This window comes from Lepisosteus oculatus, chromosome 17 (assembly GCF_040954835.1).
Source record: "Lepisosteus oculatus isolate fLepOcu1 chromosome 17, fLepOcu1.hap2, whole genome shotgun sequence".
Lineage (NCBI taxonomy): Eukaryota > Metazoa > Chordata > Actinopteri > Semionotiformes > Lepisosteidae > Lepisosteus > Lepisosteus oculatus.
Genome location: NC_090712.1, coordinates 20,242,580 through 20,270,318, shown reverse-complemented (window position 1 = coordinate 20,270,318; position 27,739 = coordinate 20,242,580). Strand labels below are relative to the sequence as shown.

At 37.3% G+C, this 27,739-nt stretch overlaps 1 protein-coding gene across 4 annotated transcripts in view; it reads left to right on the top strand.

Moving 5' to 3' along the window:
* Positions 1-27,739, top strand: part of khdrbs2 (KH domain containing, RNA binding, signal transduction associated 2) — a 123,588-nt gene that overhangs the window by 9,249 nt on the left and 86,600 nt on the right. For all 4 annotated transcript variants that reach the window (XR_001480350.2, XR_001480349.2, XM_015363141.2 and 1 more), the window contains exon 2: positions 21,730-21,857. Coding sequence is in view for 2 of the 4 variants with exons in the window: in XM_015363141.2 (XP_015218627.1) it covers positions 21,730-21,857 (128 nt within the window). In the remaining 2 variants the exon portion in view is untranslated. The remainder of the gene's footprint in view (positions 1-21,729; positions 21,858-27,739) is intronic.

Genomic DNA, 27,739 nt, shown 5'->3' with positions numbered 1-27,739 from the left:
TGCTTTGCAGGAGTTTTGATTTGTACTACAGTTCTTTGTGGACTTGAGTGTTGCATTGACTCAGCCTGTGAATGTCAGTGTTAACAGTCCAAGCCCTTGATAAAAAATTCTTTTAAGCAAGTTTTAAAGACAAGAGGTCATGAGATTGGAACAATAGCTTGCAGAAACCGTTCACAGGATAGGAGCTCAGGGCATTGATAAGGATGAAGCAAAATAGTGCATTTTCTATCTACAGTGTCTCCTATTTCTAATGCAATCCCAGACCTGATTCCTAAATATGCCAATCTCTTACTTCTCAACATCTCATAATCATATTTATACTGTAACACATAGCTCACGCAGGGTTAGTACTTAGCATGTTATTGCCAAAAGCTGTTTCTTTTAAATGATTAACAAAGAATATCTATAAATACCTTGTCTGTGGTCACCTCACAAACGTTCAGTGCCATGCGCAAGTATTCCTGTTGTTCTTGGCAGATGTGCTCAAGCTTCTTCGTATTGCTTGGGGATCACATGTTGACAACAGTTTTCAAGTCTTTCCAGAGATCAATAGGATTCAAGTCAGAATTCAGAGTGGGCTACTCAAGGCCAATCACTTTCTTATTCTTAAGCCACTCCAGCTTTTACTGGAGCTTTTGTTTTGTCCTGCTGAGAGATGACTTTTTGCCCACGTTTAAGATCTGAAGCAGGTTTTCCTCTAAGATTTGCCAGTGCCTGTCCATCTATGATGTTCCCCTCAGGCTTGAATAGCTTTGTAGTCCCTGCTGTTGAGAAGCAGAACTATAACGCAATGATCCTGGTACCATGGTTTACATCAGGCATGGTCGTTAAGTGACTGAGTGACAGTCCCTCTGGTTTGTGTCAGTTGTAATGCTTTGCATTTATATGATAAAGTTCCAGTTTTGTCCCACCACAAAATCTTTTGCCAGTATCACTTTTTCAAAGTCACAGCTGGCCTCACAGTTGCATCCCTACCCAATTTCCTCCTGGCCCAGCTGCTCAGTTAGGAGCAACAGATACAGTAGATCTCGGCACTGTTTGGGTGGTGTATAAATAGTGTTTCTGATCGCTTTATATACCTTTCTTCTCATCTGTTCTTTTCTGCAATTTTATCTCTGAATTATTTGAAAAGCTCATTGGTCTTCATGATTGAATATCTGCTTGAAATTTGTTAACTGTTTGAGGGATCTTACAGAAACAGGTTGCATTTATTGTGAAGTCATGTGAACCACAAAAACAGACTGAGGCCACTCCTCTAATTGTGAAGTGTACTCAGGTAATTTGCTGCACCTGAAACTAGCTCTAAAATTATTTTAGGTTTCCCAGAGCGTATTTTGCATACTTAGGCAATCATGACTTCCTTTCATATTACTTGTCTATTTACTTCCTTCTTTTTTGCTTTGAATGTATGGAGTAGGTTGTGTATATAACAAATCCAGTTTACTTTAAAGCCTTAAAGCAACAGAATATGAAAACTTTGCAAGGATCTTTGCAAATGGTTTACAATCTGGTGATTTGTATATCTTCTCAGATATTCTTCTTCCATCTGGTTTGATCAAGAGTCATCATCTCCTTTGAGTTTATATTGATATTACATTTCTTCATGTTTGCTATTGTCATATTTGTCAACACTTCTTCGAGAGTCCTCTTGTATAATTGACTTTGCTTCTTCTTTGAAAGCTGGAATCTGACACACAGGCAACATTACCAACCCAACAGAGCTCATGGTAGATGATTATAGCTTTAGCGCTTGTAATGCCTTGTTTAGTCTTCTGAGTGTTACGTCCAAATTCCATTTTCTCATATGCATCTGTGTACAGTATATCTTGACAGTTGTTTGGAGGCCCATTTCTGTCATCATACTGCAGTATCGTTAGCATACTGGAGTTTGAAGACTGAAGTTGGGGTTGTTTTAGTTTTGGACTGGAGTTTTTGGAGATGAAATATTTTAATTCAGCGGGGCTCCAGCAAAGAGCTGGTGTGTTATTAAATAGAGCAGTCAAAAATCTAAAAAATATAGCTGGGGTGATGACACATCCTTGTTTGACTCCTGTCTGGACTTCAAAGGGCTCCGTAATAGATCCATTAATGGGAATTACTGCATTCATCATAAAGCAGGCAAAGGATGCTGACAAATACTGGAGGACATCCATACTTCAAGATGATTTTTAGAGTGCTTCACACTTCACACAGCAACATGTCAAAAAGAGTCAAACCAAAGGATGAGAAACTGAGAGGACGGTTTTATTCCCAATAACTCCTAATTGACAAGCTCTAAAAAGCTTATCAGCCATACCTTCTGAGGGTCTCAGCCCACACTGGGAGAATCCTTTTGCAAGAAGAAAGGACTCTTTTTTTATGTATTCTTGCCAGAATGAACAGCTGAGAGATACCTATGTAATTTCCACCATTAAATTTGTACCCTTTTGTAAAAAAAAAACAGAATTGCTCAGAATAGTTTTTATTCTAAAACCCCAATCAGAAATTTCCAATGCCTAGTACAGTGCAGTTTGGTAAGGGATGCACCCCTCCTCCAACAGCATTACAGCCTTGCCAGTGCCTAGTATGCAACAGGGTTCACTGTGTCACTGAGAGCTTAGAAATCCCTAGCTGGCTGGTCCCACCCTACCAGTGGTTTCACTAAGCTATTTGGGCACCTTCACCTGGGGAATCCTGGTCACAGCATGCTAGTACATGATCAAGGTTCAAACCCATGTTGCCATTAATTGCATGTACTGGTTAAACCACTGGGGAGACGACCTGGTGCTAGGGTCTCAAGACATCTGATCCCTCAATGCTGAGTGAGGAGCAAAGGGTGACCCAGAAATATACAGCCCCACAGAAAGACACACCAGAAGGACAAGCAAAGCACAGGGAAACTAGGAACAGGACAGAGTAGGAGCGCCCTCTAGTTGTAGAGGGTATGACATAATCTCCAACATAGTGATTAGAGCTGGGCTACAGAACCTTCTGAAGTGCAGTACCATGTCTATGAAACTCACCGCCCAAAACCATTCGAGACTGTGACAAAAATGACTTAAAGACCTCTCTTTTCATTAAAGCTTTTAATGTATAATTCAGATTTACCCTTGGCTTCACTAATTCGGTTTGTATTTTTCCACTTTCTTTTTGTCTCTGTTTTGTATTGCATGTGTGCTATTGGACAGCATTTTGTATATTTCTTGGAAAGACCTTATAGATAAAATTATAACATTATCCTCCTATTTCAAATGCTATCTGTAAAGACAAACTAGGCTGTTTCATAGACAGTTATTTTTCTTTTTTTCTTAGAGGAATTGTGTAATTAAATGTAAAAGACGTTAAAATCATGCTTACAATGAGGATTCAGTGCAGCATTCTGTAAATACAAATGAGTGAAATAGAAAGGAACCAGATTGCTACTGCTGCTTTTATTTTAGTGTGTTTTTATTATTACAATTTATGTGCCATTATGGATTCTGTGCTTTGAGGACTACAGAAAAGTGTACAGTACAGTACGTTGTGGCTTTGTGCCTGGCACATTCCTCCAGCTTACAGTGTAGATCTCCATGCTGATACTCAGCAGGCGGTGAGTTCAGATCGAGTGCACCCCTAAATCTGTAGTTGCAGACACGCCACCTGTCATGAATTATGGATGACGCTGACAATTTCCTCTTCTAGCCACTCTGTACAGAGTGTTGCAACTACACTCCTAAAAGGCCAGTGAGCCAACTTTGTTGAAGAATATTTGGCTATGAATTAGCCGGGTCTAGGAAGCATGTATGCAGTCATACCATGATGTTTAAACCAGTGCAGTAACTTTCGATTAATATTTATTCTCTTCAGCTGCCTCTTTATGGTTGAGATGTATTACTTCTGTGTACTGGAGAATGGAGGTGAAGGATGTCATTTAGCATACTTTGCAGTAAAAATCAAGATGAATATGTGTACCAGCCGATTGCAGACTTGGTATATGAGCTCAATTCTGTACCATTGCTTTTAAAACTGCCTTAGAAAGAATATTTATTTTAGATTTGTGCATGCAGGTCAATTTTACAAATCAACAGCAACCCCTGTAGTGTGTTTACAGTGCATGTGTTCTAGTTTCTGCTGACCAATCTGTTAACAGATTAAAGCTAGTTCAACTCCTTAAATCCTTGAAAACACCCAGAAGGGGTAAAAAGTGCTTGAACCAAGCAGCAAAGTGTAATTGCAACAATTCAACTTCATGGATTCCTTGGGTAAATTTAGACCATAAGTTTATTTGATTTGATAGATTTTGTGAAAATAGCCATATGCATGGAAGAAACTGTGCCAGGTTAACAATGGAAATACAGAGTAGGCGGAAGCCTGCATTCCTTTTGATTCTTTGTATAATTTATAATGCTTTCCTCAAGGACTAATAATAAATAATATTTAAATAATTCCACTTTGTACTTAAGCACAGCAACACTTCATTATCACTCCTTATGTTGTTTCAGTGCCTATTTGTTCATTTTATTAGGAGTTATTTTTGTCTAAGATGAATATAAAGAAATGCATTTGCCAGCGTTTCCCAGATGTATGCCAAGATGAAAGTAGTCTAACGTACAGTATTTTTCTGGACAAACCTGGACACCTTCCAAAGTAGACATTGGAATTGTACATTCATGACTTAAAAGAAGAATTGCAGCTAAATGTAGCCCTCTTGTTTCTTAATTTGTTTCGTACAGTCTCAATGGAAAACCACCATCCACCATAGAATTCTGAATCCGTGATCACTGCGTGGACGAGTTTTAATTTAATCTCAGTGTTAGCAGAGAACCAGTGAGAGAGATTGTAAATCACAGCCCCTTCTCGGTTAGCCTTTGCTAACACAAAGCTTGCCTGTGTAAGTAATTTCTTTGGAATAATGACGGAGAAACTGCAATAATGCTTCTGTTAGTCCAATTTCTCTATGTGTTCTGAATCTGTCCTCAATCTTTTTTGATTTCCATCCTAGTGAAAACTGTTTTGTAACTGAAGATTAATGCTTAGTTGACATTCCTTGAAAAATCCAAACAGCATTGTTGTTTTCTGTTTCCTTCATTCAGATGGAGATTGATCATTCATAATCAAATGAAAGACCTGTCAACAGTAATGGCGAACAATTTAATTATATGGATTAAAAAAACATATTTTAAATGTACTTATATTTGTCTGCCAAATTGTTTGTTCCAATTTGTAATATATAATGTTTTAATACACAATGAAAATATACTTTGCTTTACAGAATAACTAGCCATTGATTTGATTAAAAAATGTATTGTTGAACCAACCTGGATTTTATAACCCTCAATAAATGGTAGCAGGAAAGAGAGCTGTGTTATGCCTGTAGTATTGCTCTCAAAATAACTACACACCAGTCCACACGTATAGATCTGCCAGCTTAGCATAACACTAATTACTGGTTACACCATTACACAATAAGAAGAGGATGAACACATTTTTCTAAAACTAAATATTTTTACAATGTAATGGGGGCAGTAAAATATATGATGACATTTTCTTAACAGAATTGTTGAATAACTCCTTCAGTCAGATCCTTGCAATCTGAGATCAACCTAAATTTAAAATGAACGCTTTGGAAATGTTTTGGTCTTTGGAAAAAGATTCTGTTAGAGTTGTTCCTGAAGTGGGGCAAGTGTACAACAAATGCAATAGTGAATGAATTTCATTAAATGTTCTTCGGTGGGAGGGCATTATGATGCACCTCCATTGTGCGCTGCCAGGCTTCTAAAAACAATGCATTCATGAGGTCTACTAATCATCTGTGAGATAATATAACTGAAAATTGCAGGGAGGAACCTTGCAACAGTTGATTAGTTGTCATTCGTTCTGCCAGCATCCATTTCTCATCTGTTAGGACAACCGGTGGCCACTACAGCAACACAGGACCAAAACAGTTCACTTCAACACCTGTCCAACAGACAAATAGAATAGAGATGGTCACTTCTGCATATTTTGGCAATCTGGACTTAAGTGGATCACAGACTGCAGTTTTAGATTGTAGTTTGTCATTTCCTGTACTAACTCCAGTCTGTTTTTTGACATCTACTGTGAGGGGTTTTCAGCTTTCTCACACATCACTACCTCATTCTGTCTGACCACCTCAAGCTGAACTGTGCGTACGGGATGTGTCACCAGTGTGTCTGGTTTGGCTGAACTCCTCTGAGGTGTCCAAAGAGTTGTGACTTATCATTTGCACGAGGAATTGGTGTTATCATAATTGCACACATCTGTTAATGAGTAGAATCGGCAGCTTATGATCTGTGTGGAGAGTGCAAGTGTCTAAATCATGCAGATACTAGGAGAGCTTTTCACAAGCCCACACAGGCACTCCTTTTCAATCTGTGCATAGCATTTCTGGGCATCTGTCAGGGTCCTGGAGCAATCAGGTAACTGATTTTAATTGTTCATTTGGGTTTTGTAGTAAGACTCCACCTAAGCTGTAGCTGTTTGCATCAGGGTTAACAATAGTAGGCTTTGTGCAGTCATAGAAAGCTAAGACAGGAGCTTCTGTACTCGGATGTTGTCCCTTTTCAAAGCTTACTCTTGTACTAATATCCAGTTTCAGTCCACATTACTTCTCAGCCATGTATTCAGGGGTCTTGTTACATCAGAAAGGCCAGATGGGAACCGGCCAACATAATGTAGGATCCTGCATAATTCTGAGTCTTTCTTTGGAGGCTCTTCATTATTCTCAGGTCCTTCAGCAAGACTACAGGGTGGACAAAGAAATGTAGCTGGTTTTAAAAAACGTGCATTTATTGAGCTTCAGGTCTGCAAAGTTATATCTTCTTGCATCTGTCGCAACTAACATTCTCCACGGGCATGCATTTAATCAAACATGTATACTGTATTAACTTTCACTGTGGTGAAATTCTAATCTACATCTAAATCCAGTTTCAAATGTGTATGTTACTGACTGTACTCTTGTTTCTGTACTTTATTCATCAACCTTGTCCCTGAACATTTGTCTGCTTTTTGAGGTGCTTCACATAGTGCAATACAGGTTGCTTGCTTAGTCATCTCTAATTTTATTTTCTCTGGCGTGTGAGCAGTACAGCTTTTTCTAGGGTTAAATCAGGTTCCTGCTGTAACTTTGGGGACATTTCCTTGTCTGTTATTCAGATCATGAGTCAGTTCAAAATTTTTCAATTATCTTTACCTTAAACTTGCATGATGTTATGCCTTGGCACAAAATATTGATAAAGTTTCTTAATTGTTTTTCATGCTCCCTGACTAACAAGCACATTCAAAGTATGTACTCTGCCCTTCTTACCTAAGTAGTAAATGGAATGTATACCTGAACTTGTGGTGATCCAGTAACAGTAAAAGTGTTGCTTCCATTCAGACCTCAGAATTAATCTTATTCAGAATAAGATGAAATATTCTAGTTAATGGTATATGAGTATAATCCCCCATTTCCTCAATTATGGCAATAGAAATCTCATCAGACCCTAATCATTTATTAGTTTTTAACCATCCTAGCCTTTGTAGAACTACACTGTCAAAAAACCTTATTTTGATGGATATGATCTATGTATTATCATAAATGTAATAACTAATAACATTATTGATTTTTACAATGCTATACAATGCAATAAAATAATAATGATAATTTAGCCAACTTAAAGTGCTGTGCAATAAAACTTTCAATCAAATCAAAACATTTTTACACAAAATAAAACCATAAATTAAGCAGAAAAGCTAGCTACTGTACATGCTGACTGACTTGCAAGATCTGATATGAGCTGTGAGATCATTCCATAGACTTGTAGAAACATAAAACGCAGTGTCCCAGTGGTAAGAGCCTCTTGCTAGGAACTGAAAGACCAGACTCGGAAGAGTGCAAATAACAGGAGTCAAATGAAAGAGTAAATAGTACACATATGTAGTCAGGAGCCAAATTGTTCAAACCTTCTAAGGTGAGCATTTGAAACATTATTCTCAAATCAACTGTCATTTTAGTTTTGCTCACAATCAAAGCAGCTGAGTTTGGAAGATGCTGCAACTTGCTAAGAGCATGTACGGACAAAGGAGAAGGCACAGCATTACAATAATGAAATAATTAGAAAAAAACTGGAAAATATCCAAAACATATTTTAGTTCTTCTGCACCCAACTGGGATGATGTGTTCAGATCTATACAGCAGTTCAGGTGGGGAGCTGCGTCAGCATGTGTAGGCTGCAAAGGAACAAGTAAGAGGTTTATTCCATGCTGAAAAGAGAAGAAAGAAAACACATTTTGGCCACGGAGCCTTCAATTGTGTTTTCTTTCTTCTCTTTTCAGCCAACATGGAATAGATATACAGTATGCAATGTTACAAAGATGAAAAACTGTGGACATTAATTTCCACAGCTCACCTGAAAACTTGGTTCACCTGAATTGAATACTTACTGTAGACTGGTTTTGGGAAGGCTGCACTAAGAATGGGTAAATGACCAGAGTCATCAGCAGATCATTACCAACTACAACAAGAGCTGTTGGACTAAACCGTATTCTAGGAGCAAAGGCTCCTACAGCCTGTTTAAAGATAAGTGAGCTTGTAACTGAAAAACAACAGCAGCGGGCTCTCAAACCTTTGCCAACAACAGAAATGAGATATTGCTCAATAACTTCTGAACAGGCTGGAGCTAAATTTCTTTTTGTTAACAGAGTAAAGAGGAATGACCACTTTAGTCATTCATTGCTTCACTAGGTTTAAAGGCAGAGGGAGCAATTCCACATCTTAGCTTTTCACTGATAATATGTGTGACAATGGGACAGAGAATTGCAAAATTTGAAGGAAGGACTGGGCAGCAGATCAGTGAAAATAGAATCCAAGGAACATTTGGCAGGTTTTATGTTGGTGATAACTCCAGACAGCTGAACAGGAGAGACTGTATGAATCGCTGGAATGTGAGGTGCACTAAGCTTGAGAGCACATAAATTATTCCCAGAAGTGAAATCAAAAGTTGCAATTTGAGTCAGAAAATCATCTCCGTAGAACAGCTTCATAATTCGTAGAGTTTTCTGATTAGATTGTTATTCTTAACTGGATTTAAAATGTTAGAAAAAAAGATACTTAGATTCTCTTCCCTTCTTAAATCCCCTTCTTTTCCCTTCTATTACATCCCAAAACGCTGACCGTGGGACAGTCATTGAATTACTATAGGATTGCTGGTGTTGCTTGAAGGCAAGTAAATAACAGACAAGCCAGAATCCCCGCACAATCATTGCCCATGATATTATGTTCCCTTTGTCATGTGTGGGCATATCAAAGCCAGAGACAAATTAAAATGAGCCTTATTTAATTCAAAAGATTTAAGAGCTGGTACAGGTAATGATCTCAGAGCAGTGTTCAGTCAGTGTAAAACCATCAGCCGAACATGGGGCATGGTGTTTCTGTAAACTAAGGTATCCAGGGGGAAGAAACTCATTTAGCACATTTCAGGCATTTTGATAATACCAAGTTTCAGTTAAACATAAAAGTGTTGTTTGCTGGTTAGGGAGCAAGTAACACATAAGGATAATTTAACAGATTTCTAGAGACTGAATTACTTCATGATGCAACTTGAGACCACTTGAGGAAGGAACCAGTGTTTATCCTTTTGTTGTTGTTTTTATTATTGGTTCTGTCCACTGCAGAGGTCTGAAGAAAAGGGCTGATTCTATCAGCTCCTGTCACTTCGCAATTGTCCCCAGACTATACAGTATCCAAAATGGTGGTTCAGCTAACCAGGGACTTCAGTATGCAACACTCCAGTGGAAGTCCAGCAGTGACTTTGGCTTGCCCAGACCATTCACTGAGGGTTAGAAACTTGCAACAGACTGAGACATAATCAGGATAGCAAGCAAGAAGTGTGATTGCATCAAACCGAGCAAAACCAGCCAGGATCCCGGCACCTGCAAAGTGTGCAAGAGGTAGCTATAAAAGGTACAGTGAGAAAAAATACTAAGCAAATTAAGGACTTGTGTATTATCTATATTCTCAAAACTATTGGGTTGAAAAACCTTGAAATGCATGGCAGAGAAGCTACAGTAAGTGTACAACAATATCCTCTCTCAAACGGAAGTCATCTCTATATGGTATTTATCTACAACATCTTCTGTTGCAAAATCATGTGTTAAATATTAATTGCGAATTTTAACTATTTAGAATCTTCTTTTAATCCTCTGTTATCTTGTAAACGATTAAATCCCCTTTTTATACTCCTTTTTAATGCTTTAGTACTGAAAAAACATTATTCTCTGCCTCTGTTGCAAAATTAGTTTCTGCCTCTGATGTCCTATTGGCAATTCTAATCTTTTTCAGGTACACCTATAACTCAGTATACTTCTTTTAAAGATTGAAAGTCTTTAAATATTTTTCAAATTCTTTCTTATTTTTTTTCTTAATTTTTCCCCTAAACCTTAAAAGGTGTATTTTCCTTGAATTGTTTTAGAGGTCAATTCATTTTGGGCTTTTAACATGATGTTTTTTAAATATAACCATCTTTCTTTCATGGAGTCTAAAAATAGGAACACATTCCACTTTGTTATGCTCATCTTCACTGTTCTCAAAGGGATTTTCAGAGTTTTCTGTGATATCTTTTATACCCTTCTTGTGATCTATGCCTTTTTTCAACCTATCCCTGGGTTGTCTTGAAAGCTCCTTAGTCCTCGTTATTGAATATTTGTTTAAAATTCACTACATCACTGAGGGACAAAGGGACCATTTGACATTACAGAGGTAGGTCTATTAATTCTTAATCATGAGAAACACTGTTATTGCACACATACAGAGGAAATTTATCTAATCGTGTGACTTGACAAATCATTTTGTGCACCTGAACTAATTTCGATTCACCGCAGTTAAGGAAGTGAACACTAGTTCCATCAATATATTCTAGTTTTTGGTTGTTCTTTGCAGTTGCTGCTGACATCTAACTAATTTTGCAAATATGATCCACCCTGGATCCCTGCATTTATTACTGATATTACTGTGATCTTGCTGGGATATGAACATTCTCACTTCAGAGCCACATAGTGCCACGGTCAGGCAGAATGGAGCTTGCCCTCTGTGGAAGGATTAGTGCTATCTACAGTAGGCACCAATAGAGCAGTGTCACCTTCTGTAACTGATGGAGCTCTGTTACATATATTCATAATGTTAATAAGGTGTCTTTCTTTCATCCCCCTAACATTACTTTTGTCTCTCCTTGCTTTTCCCAGACAGAATCAGAGGATGTTACAATATGTTTGGAATTGAGCAACCTGAGTTTTTACCAAATTTAATTCCTATGGACATACAAAGCCAGTCTTAGCATCTCAGTATTGGCTTTCAGAGTAAAATTTAAAATCGTGAATCTAACACTTGAATCTAAGAATAATTCAGCTCTAAATTACATTCATGACTTTCTCATGACATACAGCATGTTTGCCCAAAGTGAAGCATGAATGAATGCTTTTTCTAGATTTACACCTAGGCTGTAGCACAGTATTTTACAAGTTTACATACACAGAAGTGTATGAAACAACTGTGAGGAATTTTAAACCAAACGCTCTCAGTAAAGCCATTCTTAGTGAAATGGCTACAATGGAAACGTGCAACAGAGGCATCACGTCAGGTCTCCCCCAGCCTAGCGCCACTGACCCTAGCAGTGAACAATCCCTTCTGAGGAATATCGCGTCCGGCAAGAATAAGATCCAGGACAGGGCGTGTGGAAGCTCTCAATGCACAGCCCAGGAGTTTTAGCTGCAGCGTGGCAAGCTGGCCAGATTTGTTCCTATTGTTGTAAAAGTCCTAAATAAGACCAGAGGACTAAAGACTCTTCATACAGCAAGAGTACTTAATGTGAACAGGGAATAGCCCTATTTCAAATAAGTGACAAACAAGAAGACACCAGTTTCCAGAACTTTACAACCTCTGCCCACTCCTAAGATGAAGGGCACAAAAAAAGAAAATCGAAATGATTATTATGATGTCTGATCTACTGCTTGTCCTTGGCTTGATCAAGTGAGAAGTATTAAATGATTTTTTTTTCCTGTTACTAAATTAATGTGAAGCTTTTGTGTTCCCTCATTGTGTTCATTTGGCATCACTGAGGCAGAAGCAGATACTATACCAAGGCACATAAAGACTGTGACCATCTTATAACGCCTACTCAAAACCCATCTGTAAATTCCATCATCCCTTTTTACTGTATATGCTCTTATAAGAGATACTTTCAGTATGAGCAATCAAATATCAAGTACCATTATACTGGTTTTAGTACATTTGTTCTTCAGGTGTATTATATTGCAATCCATCCAGTGATTGTAATAATTACTGTTTAGTGTATTGTTTTATAATATATACTTGATTTCATTCAGTTGAATTTGAGTACTGTCTGATTACGGTATATAACTCTGCTTTGTGGAGCTGTTATTTTTCTGGTTCAGTAATTATTTTGAATTCACAGAACATTGCCCCAACATAATATTATGTAAAACTTTTAAAGTTATTTATTGAATATTTTGTGAAATTTAAATTTGAGTGCTTTAGTAGAATTGTTATGTGTGCGAAAATGGGATATAGAAGGGGTGTTGTTTTAAAATAAATTCACTTTACATACTACTAAAATATTGCATGTCAGATCTGTAACAAAACATATGTTAGCATATGATTTAATAGCAAATAAAGTTGGGTTTTACAGAGAGTAAGGTTAAAGTTAATTTTAGGACTTGAAATTAGTTTGCATAACATGCATTTAGAATTAATCATTGTTGAAATTATTTGTGAGTATAAATAGATACCTTAGGTGATTCATTTGGAGCCTGCAGACTTTTAATAATATTACATTTTCCTGGAATTCCATCACAATTAATTTAGCAAACAACAATCACACTTTTATAATGTGCTGCACATCATAATGGTTCCTCAATGACGTCCATCTGTTCTTGAATGCTTGATTTGGAAAATCTGCCTTTTTTGAATAGCAGAACTGGAAAGTAATCTAATTATCCTGCAGAGACAATTTTGTTTATAACAACATTGATTCTTTTAATTTGCTAATAAAATTAATCTTTTGGAGGTAGGTTAGATTCTTCAGACCCACCATACCATGTTATGGAATCACAATAACAAAGAAACTAAGGTTTTTGTATTTTCAACAGTTGTTAACAGGATTTGCACATCAACAATACAGTTGTATCATGGTGTGTGTGTGTGTGTGTTCATAATGTATTATATATTGTGTATCTCCAAGGTACTGTAGCTGTATCACAAATTAAGCAAACAATTTAATAAAGCTGCACTTGTATTTTTAGCATTACGTGTAATAGACCAGTACTTGTAAATGCTATTGCAAAACACTTTGAGAACAAACCTCAAAAGAAATCAAGTTAAATAAAGGATCAATCGAACAGCAAGGCACTTGTGTAATAGGGATGAAACAACCACAGGCTCTGTTAAAGAGTAACTGGCTTACAACCCTGCAAAAATGGTCACAGTCCTTTGTTTTATTATGGAAATGTGTTTTTCTTAATTCACATGAAAATGGAAAAATCAAGCTGGGAAATGCAAAACAGAATCATTGTAAGGTTTTACACTTTGTGGTTCTTCCTATAGGCCAGTGCTCAAGCAAAAGTCTTTAGCTTTCCGTCACAGAAGTGCAGGTGGACTTTTTCTTCAAATGACTGTACTGTATGTAGCAGATAATGGAAACCTAATTATTATACTACGCAATAACTACACACAAATTTGGAGACATACACAGGCAGAGCTGCATTAATGATTTATACAAAACAGCTGCAGACATTTATATAATTTATGCAGACAGAACCATATAGCTCATGTTGCACACTTGTTAACATAATCGCTTCAAGCTATTCCCTTTTTTTAAGTGATTGGTACAATGTATTAGCTATCAAGGCAGAGTTCTCTTCACTCCGTTTATATTATAACATATGCAGCGAGATATGAAGGTTTTTTCCTTATAGTCAATGTAAATATCTGTGTAATGGGTTTAACTGTGGGGCAGCGCATTGGCACAGTCAGTAATGCCTTCTCCCATTGCTGGGGCCCTGGGTTCAATTCCTGGGGTGCTATCTGCATGGGGTTCGTAACATCTCCCCATGTTCGCATGAGTTTTCACCAGGTGCACCGGTTTCCTCCCACAGTCCAAAGACATGCTGGCACGTTAATGGGCTTTTGGGGAAACTGGCTCTGGCTTCCCAAAATAAAGTGGTTGAAAATGGATGGATGGATGATTACCTGCATTTTGGAATACAATGCCCAAAAAGGTTAACTCTTAAATAATGTTTTCATCACAACCTATCTCAATTCATGCTTATGTACAGTAGAACTCCTCATTGCGAAGGACCAGAGTCCCATCCAGGTGGCAGTCGTGTGTTCTCTGTCCACTGCAGGATATGGAGACCAGCATGGGTTTTGACCTGCTGAACCTCTGTGCTCTGGTGTGGACTTTTACTCATAATGTATTTGAAGATGATTATTATTAAAACAAAAATGAAGAACATGTCTCTAAAGTAAACTGACATGGCTCAAACTTGACTGCTGCTCTAAACACAATTGAGGAAAATAGCATAACTCCCGGCTGCAACAGACTTCACACTCTTCAGAGTGATCTGAAGATTCCCTTAAGAGCTTGAACATACTGTACGGAATCAACTGGTCTTGCAAATATGAAGGTCTAGAGTGATGAAAGACCTTCGATATCTTGAGCAGAACTTCAGATTCAGTTCCAGATTCACATGGGAGAAGAGGGGTGTTATCAGTAAGCATTAGGCCTACAGTATTCTGAACAAGCTAGAAAAGGTATTGTTGAGAAGCATGAAGGTCAGCAAACATAGTATGCCTGCATTTCAGGATCTCTCTGAGACAGCACTGACTTTAAGGTCACAATGCTCTTAAGAAGATAAAAGGAAGATTTTTTTTTTCCACAGAACTAAAGAGGTTATTATATCCAAGATCTGAATCCAAATAATTTAGTGGTGATTTAGCTGTGATTGATAACCTTTGACAAGTAGCAGTATTTTTTCAAGACTGAAATTCCATATGAGAGTTTATGTACCCTGACTGTTCTGTCATATTATATACTGTATTTCTTTCTTTAGGGACTGAAAAGTGTGTGCAGGTGTTCACATTAACATTGCAGAAGTGGATGAGTTAGTTGCAAAAAAGAAAATATTTAATCTGTATTCACTTTCTAAAAATTATAGCATGAAGATGTGAATTTTAAATTATAACAATAAGCCTATGATAAAAAATGTAGAGAAAGAAATTGCTGTGAAAGCTGTTTGCACTGTTAAATCGGACATATAAAGATGTATTTATAGTTAAGGCATCCACAGTCACAGCACTTGTACAATCTGACATTGAATTCATTTAATCACATTCAACACCTCACATTACTGTTAGGCTTTTCAAAGGCTTCTGCAAAACACTTTCACAGCTTCATCTTTCATTTTCACCCCAGTGCAGTGCCATTGCCTTTGTGCCCATTAGCTGGGAAAGAAGAAAATAACATGACAGTGCCCGAGTGATTTAGGCCTGGATTAAATCAAAACCCCGGCTCACCCACTACTTGCAAAGCACAGACCCAGTACTCACCATTTGTCTGGCCCCTGCAGAACTGAAATTTAGAAAAGCTGTAATCAGACTGAGGGATCAGTTGGATTTTTTATTTAATCCAATTTTGAAAGAATAAGCAGCACCCTCTGAAAGTATTAGGAAAGCTAAAATTAAAACTTTTTTTTGTTGCTTTACAGTCAAGCAGAGTTTAATTACAATAATACACTTCATTTAATATGGCACCTTCAAAAGTAGCTTTTCAAAGCAATAATTAAGTAAAATCCTTTCTGAAGAAGAAGGTTTTGAGTCTGGAGTTGAAAGTTCTCAGGGAAAGTGACTCTCTGACATCACTGGGGATAGAGTTTCAGAGTCTGGGGCCTTGTCACAGAATGTAGATGAGCTTGGGGGGACTAAGAGGAGACCAGAGTCAGACAGATGAAGGTTGCAAGTTGGGAAGTTGGGAGATAAAAAATCAGACAGGTACTGAGGTGCCAAGCCATGTAGAGCCTTACAGGTGAGCATGAGATTTTGAAGTCGAGACGAAAGCTGGTAGAAGGCCGGTGTAAGGACTCCAGGACACTTGCACTAGACCTGGACAGGGTTCTTGCTGCCGAATTGTGGACATGCTGAAGGTTGTTCAGTGTGGATTTAAGTACTCCAGCGAGTAAAGCATTGCAGTAATGAGTTCTGGAAGGGCGAATGAGTTGACCAGCTTTTCAGCTACAGGCAGAGACAGCAAAGGATGTAGTCTGGAAATATGGAAGAATGGTGTTTTTCCAATATTTTGCACATTTAGGTCAAATATCAAGCCTGGATCAAATATCTCCCCCAAGATCTTCAATTTAGATTGAAATTTAAGTACAGTACCAGCCACAGATAGGATTACTGAATTGGCTTTACATAGCTGATGGGGCATGCTTGTTAGTTAAAATGAAGGAAATTTTGATTCATTCAAGTTTTTATATCGGAGATGCAATTAGAGAGAGCACAGACAGACACTTCAGTGTCAGGTTTAATATGGACATAGATTTGGGTATCATCCACATAAAAAATGATAATTCAGACCATGTGATCATAATAGCTGACAAAGTGGGATCGTGTAAATACTGAATAGTGGAGGGTAGTGCTGTGCCCTGATGGGACTTATTCAGAACTGAAACTCCCAAAAGAGACAAAGTATCGGAATGTGACATTAAGATTAATATGATTGATAAGTACAATATAAAACCCATTTTATTTTTTTCCATGCATACATTTGATCATATAGTTTTATTTTCATTATATTCATTTTGCTGCAATACATCATGAAAAGAGAAGAAAGGAAAGACAACATTTCGTCTGTGGGGCCTTCTTTTCACCATGGAATAAACCTTTACTTGTTCCTTTTAATCTCATGATGACAAACACAAATTATCCGACTGTAAAAGTTAAAATAACAGTTTTGACTTCGTAGTCCCAATACTTTTGGAAAATGCTGTATAAACATGAAATCCTGGATTTTAGGTCCTGTAGGTTTGACAATCACTATTATGTTCATAGATTGTGACGACATAAAGAGTAAAATTTTAATTTCGGCTAATGTATGACTACATTTTTTATTTTAGAAAAACCTTAACATTAGTGCTTTGGAAGTGGGGTATTTTGAAATGCAGATAAGTGAAGTTTACAGATCCCTAATTGAAAGTCTCTGTATGATCTCACTTATTATGTTTTAATAAATACTGTAACTAGTGTAAAATACATTTTAATTTGCAAATAATTATAAAATTCATACAATAAATTAATTTTCTAAGGAAATATTTTGTTCTGGATTGCAGGCAATGGAAAACATCTTTGTTGTATTTAAATGTAAAAAGATTTTTAAAGGCATACTGTATTCTCTTGTTCAGTCCTTGAGAACTGGGAACAAAGACAATATTGTCTAAAAGAAAATGGAATGGTCAAATCCTCCACTACTTGTGGAAAATAATTATATATATACAGTACACTTTTTTCAAGTGTTCTCAAACTAAAACATAATTATAGAATTATATTCTTGGTTTTATTATTTCCCAGTGAATGCTTGCTGTTTCTAATGTTTACTTTGCACAAAAAGCTATACAGACATTTTTTCAGCTAGCTTCTCAAACTGTGTCAGCTCAGCTTGGCTCAAAGGTATACACCAGAATCTCAGCAGCAGCCCAACAATTTCTTTCACTTATGACAAGGACAGTGAAACACTGAGAAAAATAATGTATGAGAGGCAATGTGCTTCTTTCTTTTCTTATTGCAATACAATTTCCAGAAATGGAAAAGAAAACTTTCCTGTCTTCATTAATTCTTTTGAACACAAAAGGTTTTTGAAAAGTGCAGACATTTCTACAATACCACACTCTGTATGCCGTCCTCCTTACTGTGAAATAAGTAAGTTCTCCTTATTATCAGTTGCTGTTTATTCATTTTTTTTCTTCAAGTACAATATGCACACAATACCAGTATACCTACATATTAGTTTTATAAAAATTATCTTGTGTACTTGAGCAACATACACATCATGCATATTTGTTTTTTTGTAGCTTATCCTGAGATCCATGTACACATTATTATTATTATTAACAATAATCATAATCTTTATATAGTGCCTTTAAAAGTAGCATCTCAAAACATAAGAAAGATGAGCAGAAAGAGGTACATGGCTATTAAAGATAGCAGACACACACACACACACACACACACACACACAGACACACACACACACACTAAATTCAATAAAAGCCCTTGCGGCATTATGGGGGGATGTGCCCAGTGTGGCCTCGCCTTTGTAGTTCCAGCTGTCCTGGCTTCCAGCTGATGAGCCCCATCTGGTCAGGTCCTATAAAGGCACACTGGACACCCCGCGAGGGGACGAGCAGGGCCACCCCGGAAGGGGGAGTTTACACCGACAGTCCCAGAGGGGATTGCACCCGTGTAAGGTGTTCTTTTTCTTTTTGCCCGTCCCGTCACGTATTTTCACCAGGGCAGACAGACACACACCCCTTTTTCACGCAGTGAGTTTCTGTTTTGTTCTTGCCTTACACGCCCTTCTCACCGGACTGAATCGCTAAACAGGGTCAATCCAGTCCAGTGACCGCTGAGCTAGCGGCTCTTCTTGTTCCCAGGCTGGACCCAGTTAAATAGGGTAAGTCTGGCCTAGAGGTCAGGAGGCACACCGGTACACCTTTCTTTTTGTTTTTTGTTTGTTTTTCATTGGGTTTGCATTATTTTGGTCCCTTCTAACCTCACGCTGGTGCTTCCCTCCCCTCGCCTGGGGTGTTGGCTTCTACCGGTGCTCACCACGGCTCCTCCCACTACACCCTGTCACACCCTTCTGAAAAGAAAGGTTCTGAGTCTAGACTTAAATGCCTTCAGGGTAGGTGAGTTTCGGATATCCTTGAGCATAAAATTCAAGAGCTTTGGGTGTAGCAAGAGAAGGTCATATCACCCTTATAATGTAAATGAGCTTGGGGGACATATAGAAGACCAGAGTCAGACGAACGGAGGTTGCAGCATGGGGAGCAGACAGATGATAAGACGGATAGGTACTGAGATGCCTTATACTGTAGGTGAGCATGAGGATTGTGAAGTCAACTCGAAAGCTGACAGGAAGCCAAGAACTCCAAGATCTAATGTAATGTGTTTATCACTTGCACACAATCTGGTCAGGATTCTAGCTGCTGAATTCTGAACATATTGGAGTTTGTTCAGTGTGGATTTTCTGGAACCCCAGTGAGCCGGGTGTTGCAGTAATCAGTTTTAGAAAAGACAAATGAGTTGTCCAGCTTATCTGCTGCGGTCAAAGACAAAGACATAGTATGGCAAGAATACGTTTTTTTTTACAGTATTTTGCACATGAGGATCAAAAGTCAAACTAGGATGAAATATTACCCCTAAATTCTTCAGTTCTGATTGAACTTCAAATACTGTGCCATCCACAGGTGTGGTTACTGCTTTGGCTTTATGTATGTGATGCGAGGTGCTGAGAAGAAAGACTTCAATCTTGTTGCTGTAGTGAAGGAAATTTTGAGTCATACAAATCGTTACGGCAGAGATGGAATTACAGAGTGCAGAAAAGCCATTTCAGTGTCAGGTTTAGTATGAACATGCTGTAGATCTGAGAATAATCAGTGTCAAAATGATAATTCAGACCACATTATTTTAATATCTGACCAAGTGGGAACACAAGTTTTGAACATTGACATCAAAATTTGGGAATTTGATCTATCTTGGTAGCTTGATCCTAATAAATGTGTTTAATACACTTTCTTACAGGCTGCAGTTGTGCCCTCATTCTTGCTTCATTCTGAAATCTTAAATAATCCGCTAGATTGGTGTTATCAATACCTTCAAGGACTTTTAGATTTATTTGACCATGCATGATCCTCTGAATATCATAATCATTTTGCTGAATTTTAATTATAGTAGTATTGTTAACTTCCTCAATCTAATAAAATATAATCATAGAAATTACAACAAAGGAAGGCTTGACCTTGATCAGAGACCCACAGCCTAAATTAATTACACTTGAATAGGAGTGAATGTATGAGAGTAACATAGGTCTGTGTGAGTTTTCATGAGGTGCTCTGGTTTCATTCACAGCTTCTGAAGGCATGCTGGCTGGATTATTTAATGTCCCCCTTTGCTTGTGTGCCCTGCAATAGACTGCGCTTGCATTCAGGGGCACCATGTGCATCAGGGAGTGGCTCTGGGTTAGATGCAGCCTTTACCAGAGATTTGCAGCTTCTAATAATGGATTATGAAATGCAAATATTGTGAAACTCAATGTGAAATGTTAATGATGATATGTACAATATAAACAGTTGTGTGTTTTTGTGCACTAGTTTTGAGAGAACTCTGTAGCTCTTTTATTTTTTTTTTAAAAGGTATAAATACATTTGACAAAATTAAATTATAATAGTTTAAGTTTCATTGGGAAGAATCCTTTTTTCAGAAAAAAGTGGGTACTGAAAAATAGGATAATTGTTAAACTTGCATCTAAAAGTCTGCATGCTTTTAGAAGACAGATTAAAACCTTTGTGGTGATTAAACCAAGCTCAGCACAGTGATATAAATTGTCTGATTGCCATTTGAAATTCTTTCTCTGCAAAACTGTCACAGCAGGAAGCATCAAGATTATTCATGGGCTTAGCGCTGTGGATGTAAAAGGAGAACAGTGGCATGATTTGTTACAAATTGTGCTAGATGAAAACGATTCATTATAGGTTAAAAGATCAAAGGTCAGCCTCCTTGTTAAGCAAAACTTTTTCTCACTCAGTTTTTCATTTGGCATTCTACAGCAGTGACACTGGTTCTTCTTTCTTTTAGAAGATTCTTCTATGAGTGACAAAAATGTGTCCTCAGAGACAAGGGGACAGTTTTGGTTATCTCTCATTGATGTTTTAGGGGTATGCCATTTTGACTGAATTCTCATATGCTTTACAAAATTCTTCATCCAAGGAATATAAATGTCTTTGAATTGACACGGGAGCATTCCAGTGTACTGTATACTGTATACAGCCACAGAACAGCCTTGGTGCCTAGTTGGCAAATGAACTATCTGTAGGTAAAACCTTGTACTTTCAGATAGTTTAGGGCCTCCTGGCTACCACTTGTTAATAAGAATTATGAAGTCAAAATAAATTAAATATTGTACATGTTATGTCCTTTGCAGGGTATCAGGTTGAAGGATTAGATCAAATAAGCTTCAATACAACTTCAACTTCAATATCCTATCTAAATCTTCTCTATATTTTAAAGTTTAAAGTAAACATTTATAGCAGGTTGTATAGATGTAGATATGCAATAATGATATTTCTAAAATAAAGATGTACAGCAATGCTCTGCCCGAGACTTATTTATCAATAACTTATTGGGTGACAATGTTCTACTATCATCAATACAGAAAAGCATAAAAATGCATTACAAGACTATCAGAATTAATTAAGCATAACAATACATTAAACATTTATTTGACTAGATTAATTCTCCACTGATTTATCAAAAAGCATTAGTTTCCCTTGTAAGCTACAGTTACAGTACATTTCAAAAGGCTGAGAGATGGAAATATTGACAATGCGGAGGTGAAATAAAATCAACGGTGCAATATTTTTTTAATATTACTTATTCAATTGCATAGTTTAAGGATCTCATAACTGCATTTTATTTATTCTTTACAGAAATTGAAAAATATGAAGGGGATGAAATAAAAAAAGAAGATGGGGAGAAGAAATACCTAGATGTCATCAGCAACAAAAATATTAAATTGTCAGAAAGAGTACTGATCCCTGTTCAGCAGTATCCAAAGGTAAAATAAGACAAAGTTCATTCAAAATCATTTAACTACCTTTAGTCCTTTTGGTTTCATCAGAATATGGTTTGAAGTTTCATTTTTGTTGACCTCAATATCACATATCTGCTGGGAGGAAATGTTTTATATAAAGTAGCTACAGTAATGCACAGTGCAGTGTAACATCATATCACCTATAAAAAGGCTGCAATTTTTGAATTGCATTCTCACACCATTGCATTTGGAAGAGAATAAACATGCAGGCTTATGCCGTGCTTTATCACTTCGGCCAAGCACTAGTGTATGTCTCCACCTGTGAGAATGGCAGTTTATTCCCACGGTGACAGTTCAAATCGAAGAAAATTGTTCTGTAATCTCAGTGGCATTTCTCCTTGTAGATTCTTAAGAAATATCAACTTTGCAGTATAAGTGCAAAGAAATACTGTGCTTTAAATTATTTGTGCCTCGAGCTAAAGAGGCAGAAAATCATTTGTGGAGCCAGTGTTATCAATTTCATATAGAGCTACATGGTTTGCTACACCGCATGCCACAGTTTTTGCTCTCCATATGGTGGTACTGTCCTGCTTCAGTTTGTAATCCTTAAATGTGCACTTTTCTACACATGACTGGACCTGACATTCATTTACATGCCACCAGAAAGCACACAAAATACACTGGAATTTCTGCTATATCATAAGATAGTAAAACATTAAAGTTTAAAAAGTAAAACCTAAAAAATGAACAAGAATTTTAGATTTAGTTTCTTCATGCCCAATATCCCAGATTTCTGACTTGGAAAATGGTTTAACAAGCTACTATATTTCAAAGCATACACACAATCTGCAGAATCCCTGCATTTCCTTGGTTATCTTATCTGCAGAGATTTAGCACAAGGATATTCTTCATTTGTTATACTCGATGGGCCTCTTTCCATTTCCCATATGTATTCATTATACACATTTCACACAATATTTCATTTCTGTGCACAATGTGTTTTCAATGTTTGTCTAACATTTGTAGAATTCAGTGGACAATTCTCAATGAGCTTCATCATTTTAAGTCTCCACTGTCTCAATCATTTTAAGTGATGTTGTTCTAAGTACAATATGAAAATGTCCACTCAAAGCATCTCTAAAAGCCTTCAATGATAAATGTTCAATATAGTTTTTTCTTTCATGGTGGCATGAGATCAATGAAAATACATTTCCTTAAGAGACTATCACAAAATGTAATTGTTAAATTTGCTTGAGAGCCATTTGCTATTGATTAAAATTAAGGTATTTGTTAAAGCTTTGAGACTCCAGAGTTGTATAGCAATTCTAATCGATGAAGATGTGAGAATCTTTGTTTAAAGTCAGACATTATCATCATCACCCTACCTCAACTGTGCACAAAAACATATAGACCCAAAGGTTATAACAGGAGGGTAATTATCTCTGTGTAATTGTCCAAGGCGTGAGCATACAGTGCAGGAATGTGGAGTTTTATGGACTATGATCTAATTTCTAACAGGATTAGAAACAGTATCCTTGCAGTCTTGGATGTTGTAGAAATGAATCTACTGTGAAAGCGGAATTTTCCGCTTTATTTAAAACAAAACATTGCTTTTCTATTTTTAAAAATGACAAATATTGCTATGCTATGGGTACTAAAATTTGTTTTGAGTAAAAATATTAGGCAACTCCTGTAACTCTTGTGACCAGAAAAAAAGATAGCACCAGCACTGGGATACTTTCACCTCTAGGAAATAGAGCTAGGCGTTTATACCTACTGTACCTCCAATCTCAGGTGTGTGACACCATTACTTAAGTCTCCTCCAGCTGTGTGTGGAGACACCACTCCTAGACTTAAGATCTAGTGCATGAATAAGAGTCCTCAGCAGAAGTAGTGCTGCAGGATTCTACCTACAGAAGGAACTGGTCTGACACTAAACTGGCAATACAAGACCTCAACATCTTGACAATAGACTTGGACACCAATCACGTGCTGTCTGGGCAGTTTCTGAGCACGAGTAGGAGGTGCTGAAGGACTAGAAACGGCAGTCTAACCCCAGGTCATTGATGTATGTGGACTGTATTCAGCATGTTTAAAAGCCATGCACTCTTCTCCCATGTCAGACCCCCATGCTTTGTTGGAGGTATGCAGATCTCTACATAGTGCTTACGTCCCTCCTAAATATCTCAAAATATCTCCAGAAGACACTGGTGGGGTTCCTCCTCCTTCTTCTCTTAGTTTTTCTCCTTTACGTGTGAAAGAGAATTGTGTAGGAAGGCAAAGGTAAGAGTGGTGTGGAACCAAGAGCAGACCGACAACGATAAAGGGGGGCGTAAGGCCAGAACTGAAAGTAAAAAAAGTATTTACTCATTTACAGTGCAAAGGCAACCAGACCCATAAACAAAACAAGATGTTGAAAATTCCAGAAATCTATGTTTTTGAGAAACACATGTGCAGGCCGGATTAATAGATTCCACTTCTATTTCCAGTATACATATATCTCTATAAGAGGCTATGAAGGACCTGCACTTGTAGAAGGGTAACCAACAGCAATAGGGGTTGGGCAGCAGAGAAATCAAATTATTTGATGGGTGTTTTTTGTGTATGGTCAAGACACACACAGGATGGATAAAGACATCATAGCCCCTTTCAGAGTTTCTAAACAAAACAGAACATGCAGCTCGGTCAGCACCAGTCCAGCATGACCAGTAGCACCTGATGATCCCTGATTGTTCTGGATTGGCCTGTGGGTGTTGCTGGTATAAATATTCAATCGTGTATCTCATTGTTTGCCTGCTACTCCTGGGCATGAAAAGAAAACGGTAATAATCCTACAGTGAGGGAAAGAATGATAATGAAACTGATCATACACATCCATAACCCTAAAATAGTATATAGTATAGCTACAATTCTTCTTATAAAGTACCACCTATTAAGGAAAAAATATTTTTTTATGATTTATGAGTTTATGGTCTATTTTTGTTGCAATAGCACATTATTTTAAGCTTTAAAAATGCTCACTGATGAAAATGTCTTTATTTTGGCTAACCTTAAGTTCACACACAGCACACCTTCCATTTACACCAGTGAACAAATTACTTGAGGTTAATATGGTTTGACGATTCAATTTACATGTTTTACAGTGTTGCTGAGAGTTGAGAGTGTCAGGACCAGCGAATCCCTGCCAGTTGTGTGCCTCTTTTGGGGAATTTCGCATGTTTTTCAGTCAGCTTGTGACATGACCTTGACTCACACCTACAATCACCGCAGTCAGCCTTCACACGCAGGCGCCACTCGGGTGGGTCCACTGGGTTAATATTGCCCGTCTAGAACTGCACAACAATTCATTGAGGACAGTTCACTGCTTTATTGCACTTAGTGTAGGCGGATCAAATTTAGATCTTTTGCAGTGTAAAATATCGGTGCATTAAATAGATATTTAGAGCAGAACTGATTTTCATTGCAATACTCAAATAAGTAGGAATACATCCTTGAAAATAAGAAATAAATTAAACTTTGAAAAAAAGAGATTCAAAATCATTTCCAGAATCCTGACATTAACAAGGGCTGTCATTCATAGTTTATTGTCCTTTATAAGTCAGAAAATTGGGTTTGTTTCAGTGCACAGTAAACTAAAACACTTCACCATCTCAAATTAATGTATTACATATATATCCTACAACAATAACTTCTAATGATAGGTTGTTTAAAGATAACTCTTTCAAATCACCATTGGCTTAATAAAAGAGGATATGAGCACCTCATTTATTCCCTACATTTTAAAAATACACTAAGCTTTCTGAATCGCCACAGCAAAAGTATTACTTTTAAAGAGACTAATGTGTAAACTTTTCAGGTTCCTCTCTGTTAGTGGATTTGGGTGAAGAACTGAATGTGACCAATGCAGCACAGTGGAGGTGCCATTCTTGCACCTGAAAATTAGCCAGTTTGTTTTGGAAACTGTGCCACCAGCCCAATTGCATTTGGCACTGCTTGTATAGCCGAAGGACTGGAAGTCGAGAGACAGCTGGAGAGGCTCAATTACTTTAACATTGACCTCAGTAATAAGGGGAAACATGTATTATGAGCTGGTATAATGAATATCCTGCTGGAAAAAGCACTTACTCAAATTCCCGAAAAAAAGCTGTTAACTTTGCAATATGTACGCCACTAACCGCAGAAAAGAAAATTCAAAGGCATGAAGAAGAGATGAGATATCAGTGTGGTCAATAATATTTGATTTTTAAAAAGTCATTTAACACAAGCCTTCTATTATTTTTTCTGCTATTTCATAAATTCATCTGCAGCATGTCATCAGAGCTGAATACAGTAAGTGTGTCACAGAGAGTAGCTCTGATGATAATTATACAGTTATTCAGTAGAGTGGATGTTATCATGTTGTAAGATTTGGCTTTTTCAAGATAATTGGTGCCAAGAGACATTTCCAGGTGTAAAGGTGAATTGTGAAGGGAGTTAATATGAAGCAGAAGCAATGACAATCAAAGACACGCACAGCACATTGATTTTGTACAACTTCTTTATATCTGCTGCTTTACCCCACATAGCCAGACACATTTACTATGCATGCCCCCAGACAGCTGCAACTTCACTTTCCCGGCTATATCACTGGCTCAGCTTTCTGCTAATTGCCTGCTCTGTTGCTGCCCTCATTCACTTCATACACTGATGGTCCTCTGAAAAGGCTTCAGAGTGACAGACACTCTGTGCAAAGCAGAGGAAAGCTACTGCATGTTTCCATCTCTGAAATTGCTCAATGGCTATAGGTATTTGAAGTTTTTAGAAGCCTTGTATCCCAGCATGAGGTACTGCACACAGGAAAACATGTTCATCTCTGTGCACACAATTAAGCATCTATTAAATAACTTTTCAGGGGGAATCTTGTTAAACTGACATTAACAAAACGGCAAGTATCTTCCATTTAATTGTTAGCTTACATGTTGGAGGGTACCTCGTGGAGCAGAAAAGAAAATTAAGAGCATATGAACACGTTTAAAGAGCGATAAGGAATCATGAAGCTTTTTCTTACATTGGAGGGCTGTCGCTGACACATTCTTGTTCTATTTTTTTAGTTTGTCTTTTTCTCTTCAAGTGACCTGCTGTGGAATCAGTGTAGTTCATTTGCAGTTTTTGTTTGATGTTCCACCGAAACTGCTTGCAAAATATATTCTCTGAGGCTGAATGCTAGGAATTGCAGTGGAAAGGTAGATCGGACTTGACTCCACAGTGCTTCACTAAAGGGATTCTAAACTAAATTGTCCAGCACATATTTATTGCTCCTTCTGTGCTTTCTTTTCCTGAAAGACTTGAGAAGTCCTTTCATAGGTTCTTTTTTATTATACAGTAATAGCTAGATAGGATGAAAAGAATCTAGTGACAAAAGCATACAAGACTGCGTATTTTGTATAATATGCCATTTAACAAGGATGAAATACCTTTGTTCGTAAGACTTAGGTTCTTTTTATTCTATTTATTTCCTACAATTACTTTTCCATAATTCAGCATTCTTTTCCATTAATTTGGTTATGACTTAAAAAAACAAAAACAAAAATTGCATTAGCAATTTCCCTGGTGAAAACATTTTTAATTGTATGATTTCAGCAAAAAAAGACTGAAACCTATATCTACTGTACACATACTTGTGCATCACTAATGACTCAATCACATACAGATTTTCACCAGTGTGGACAATACAGAGCTACAGTGTTTTCCTCTTTTGCTAAGTCAATACCTGTCTTCAGCAGTCATTGTCATTTCAATTACAAGACAGCTAGCAATTTTCCTCTCCAGCTATAATTTATAAATGTTATTTTAATGTCAATCAAAAAACAATATTAAAAAGGTGACTCGCTATGCAGCATTTCCTTATCTATAATTGTGTGGTTTCT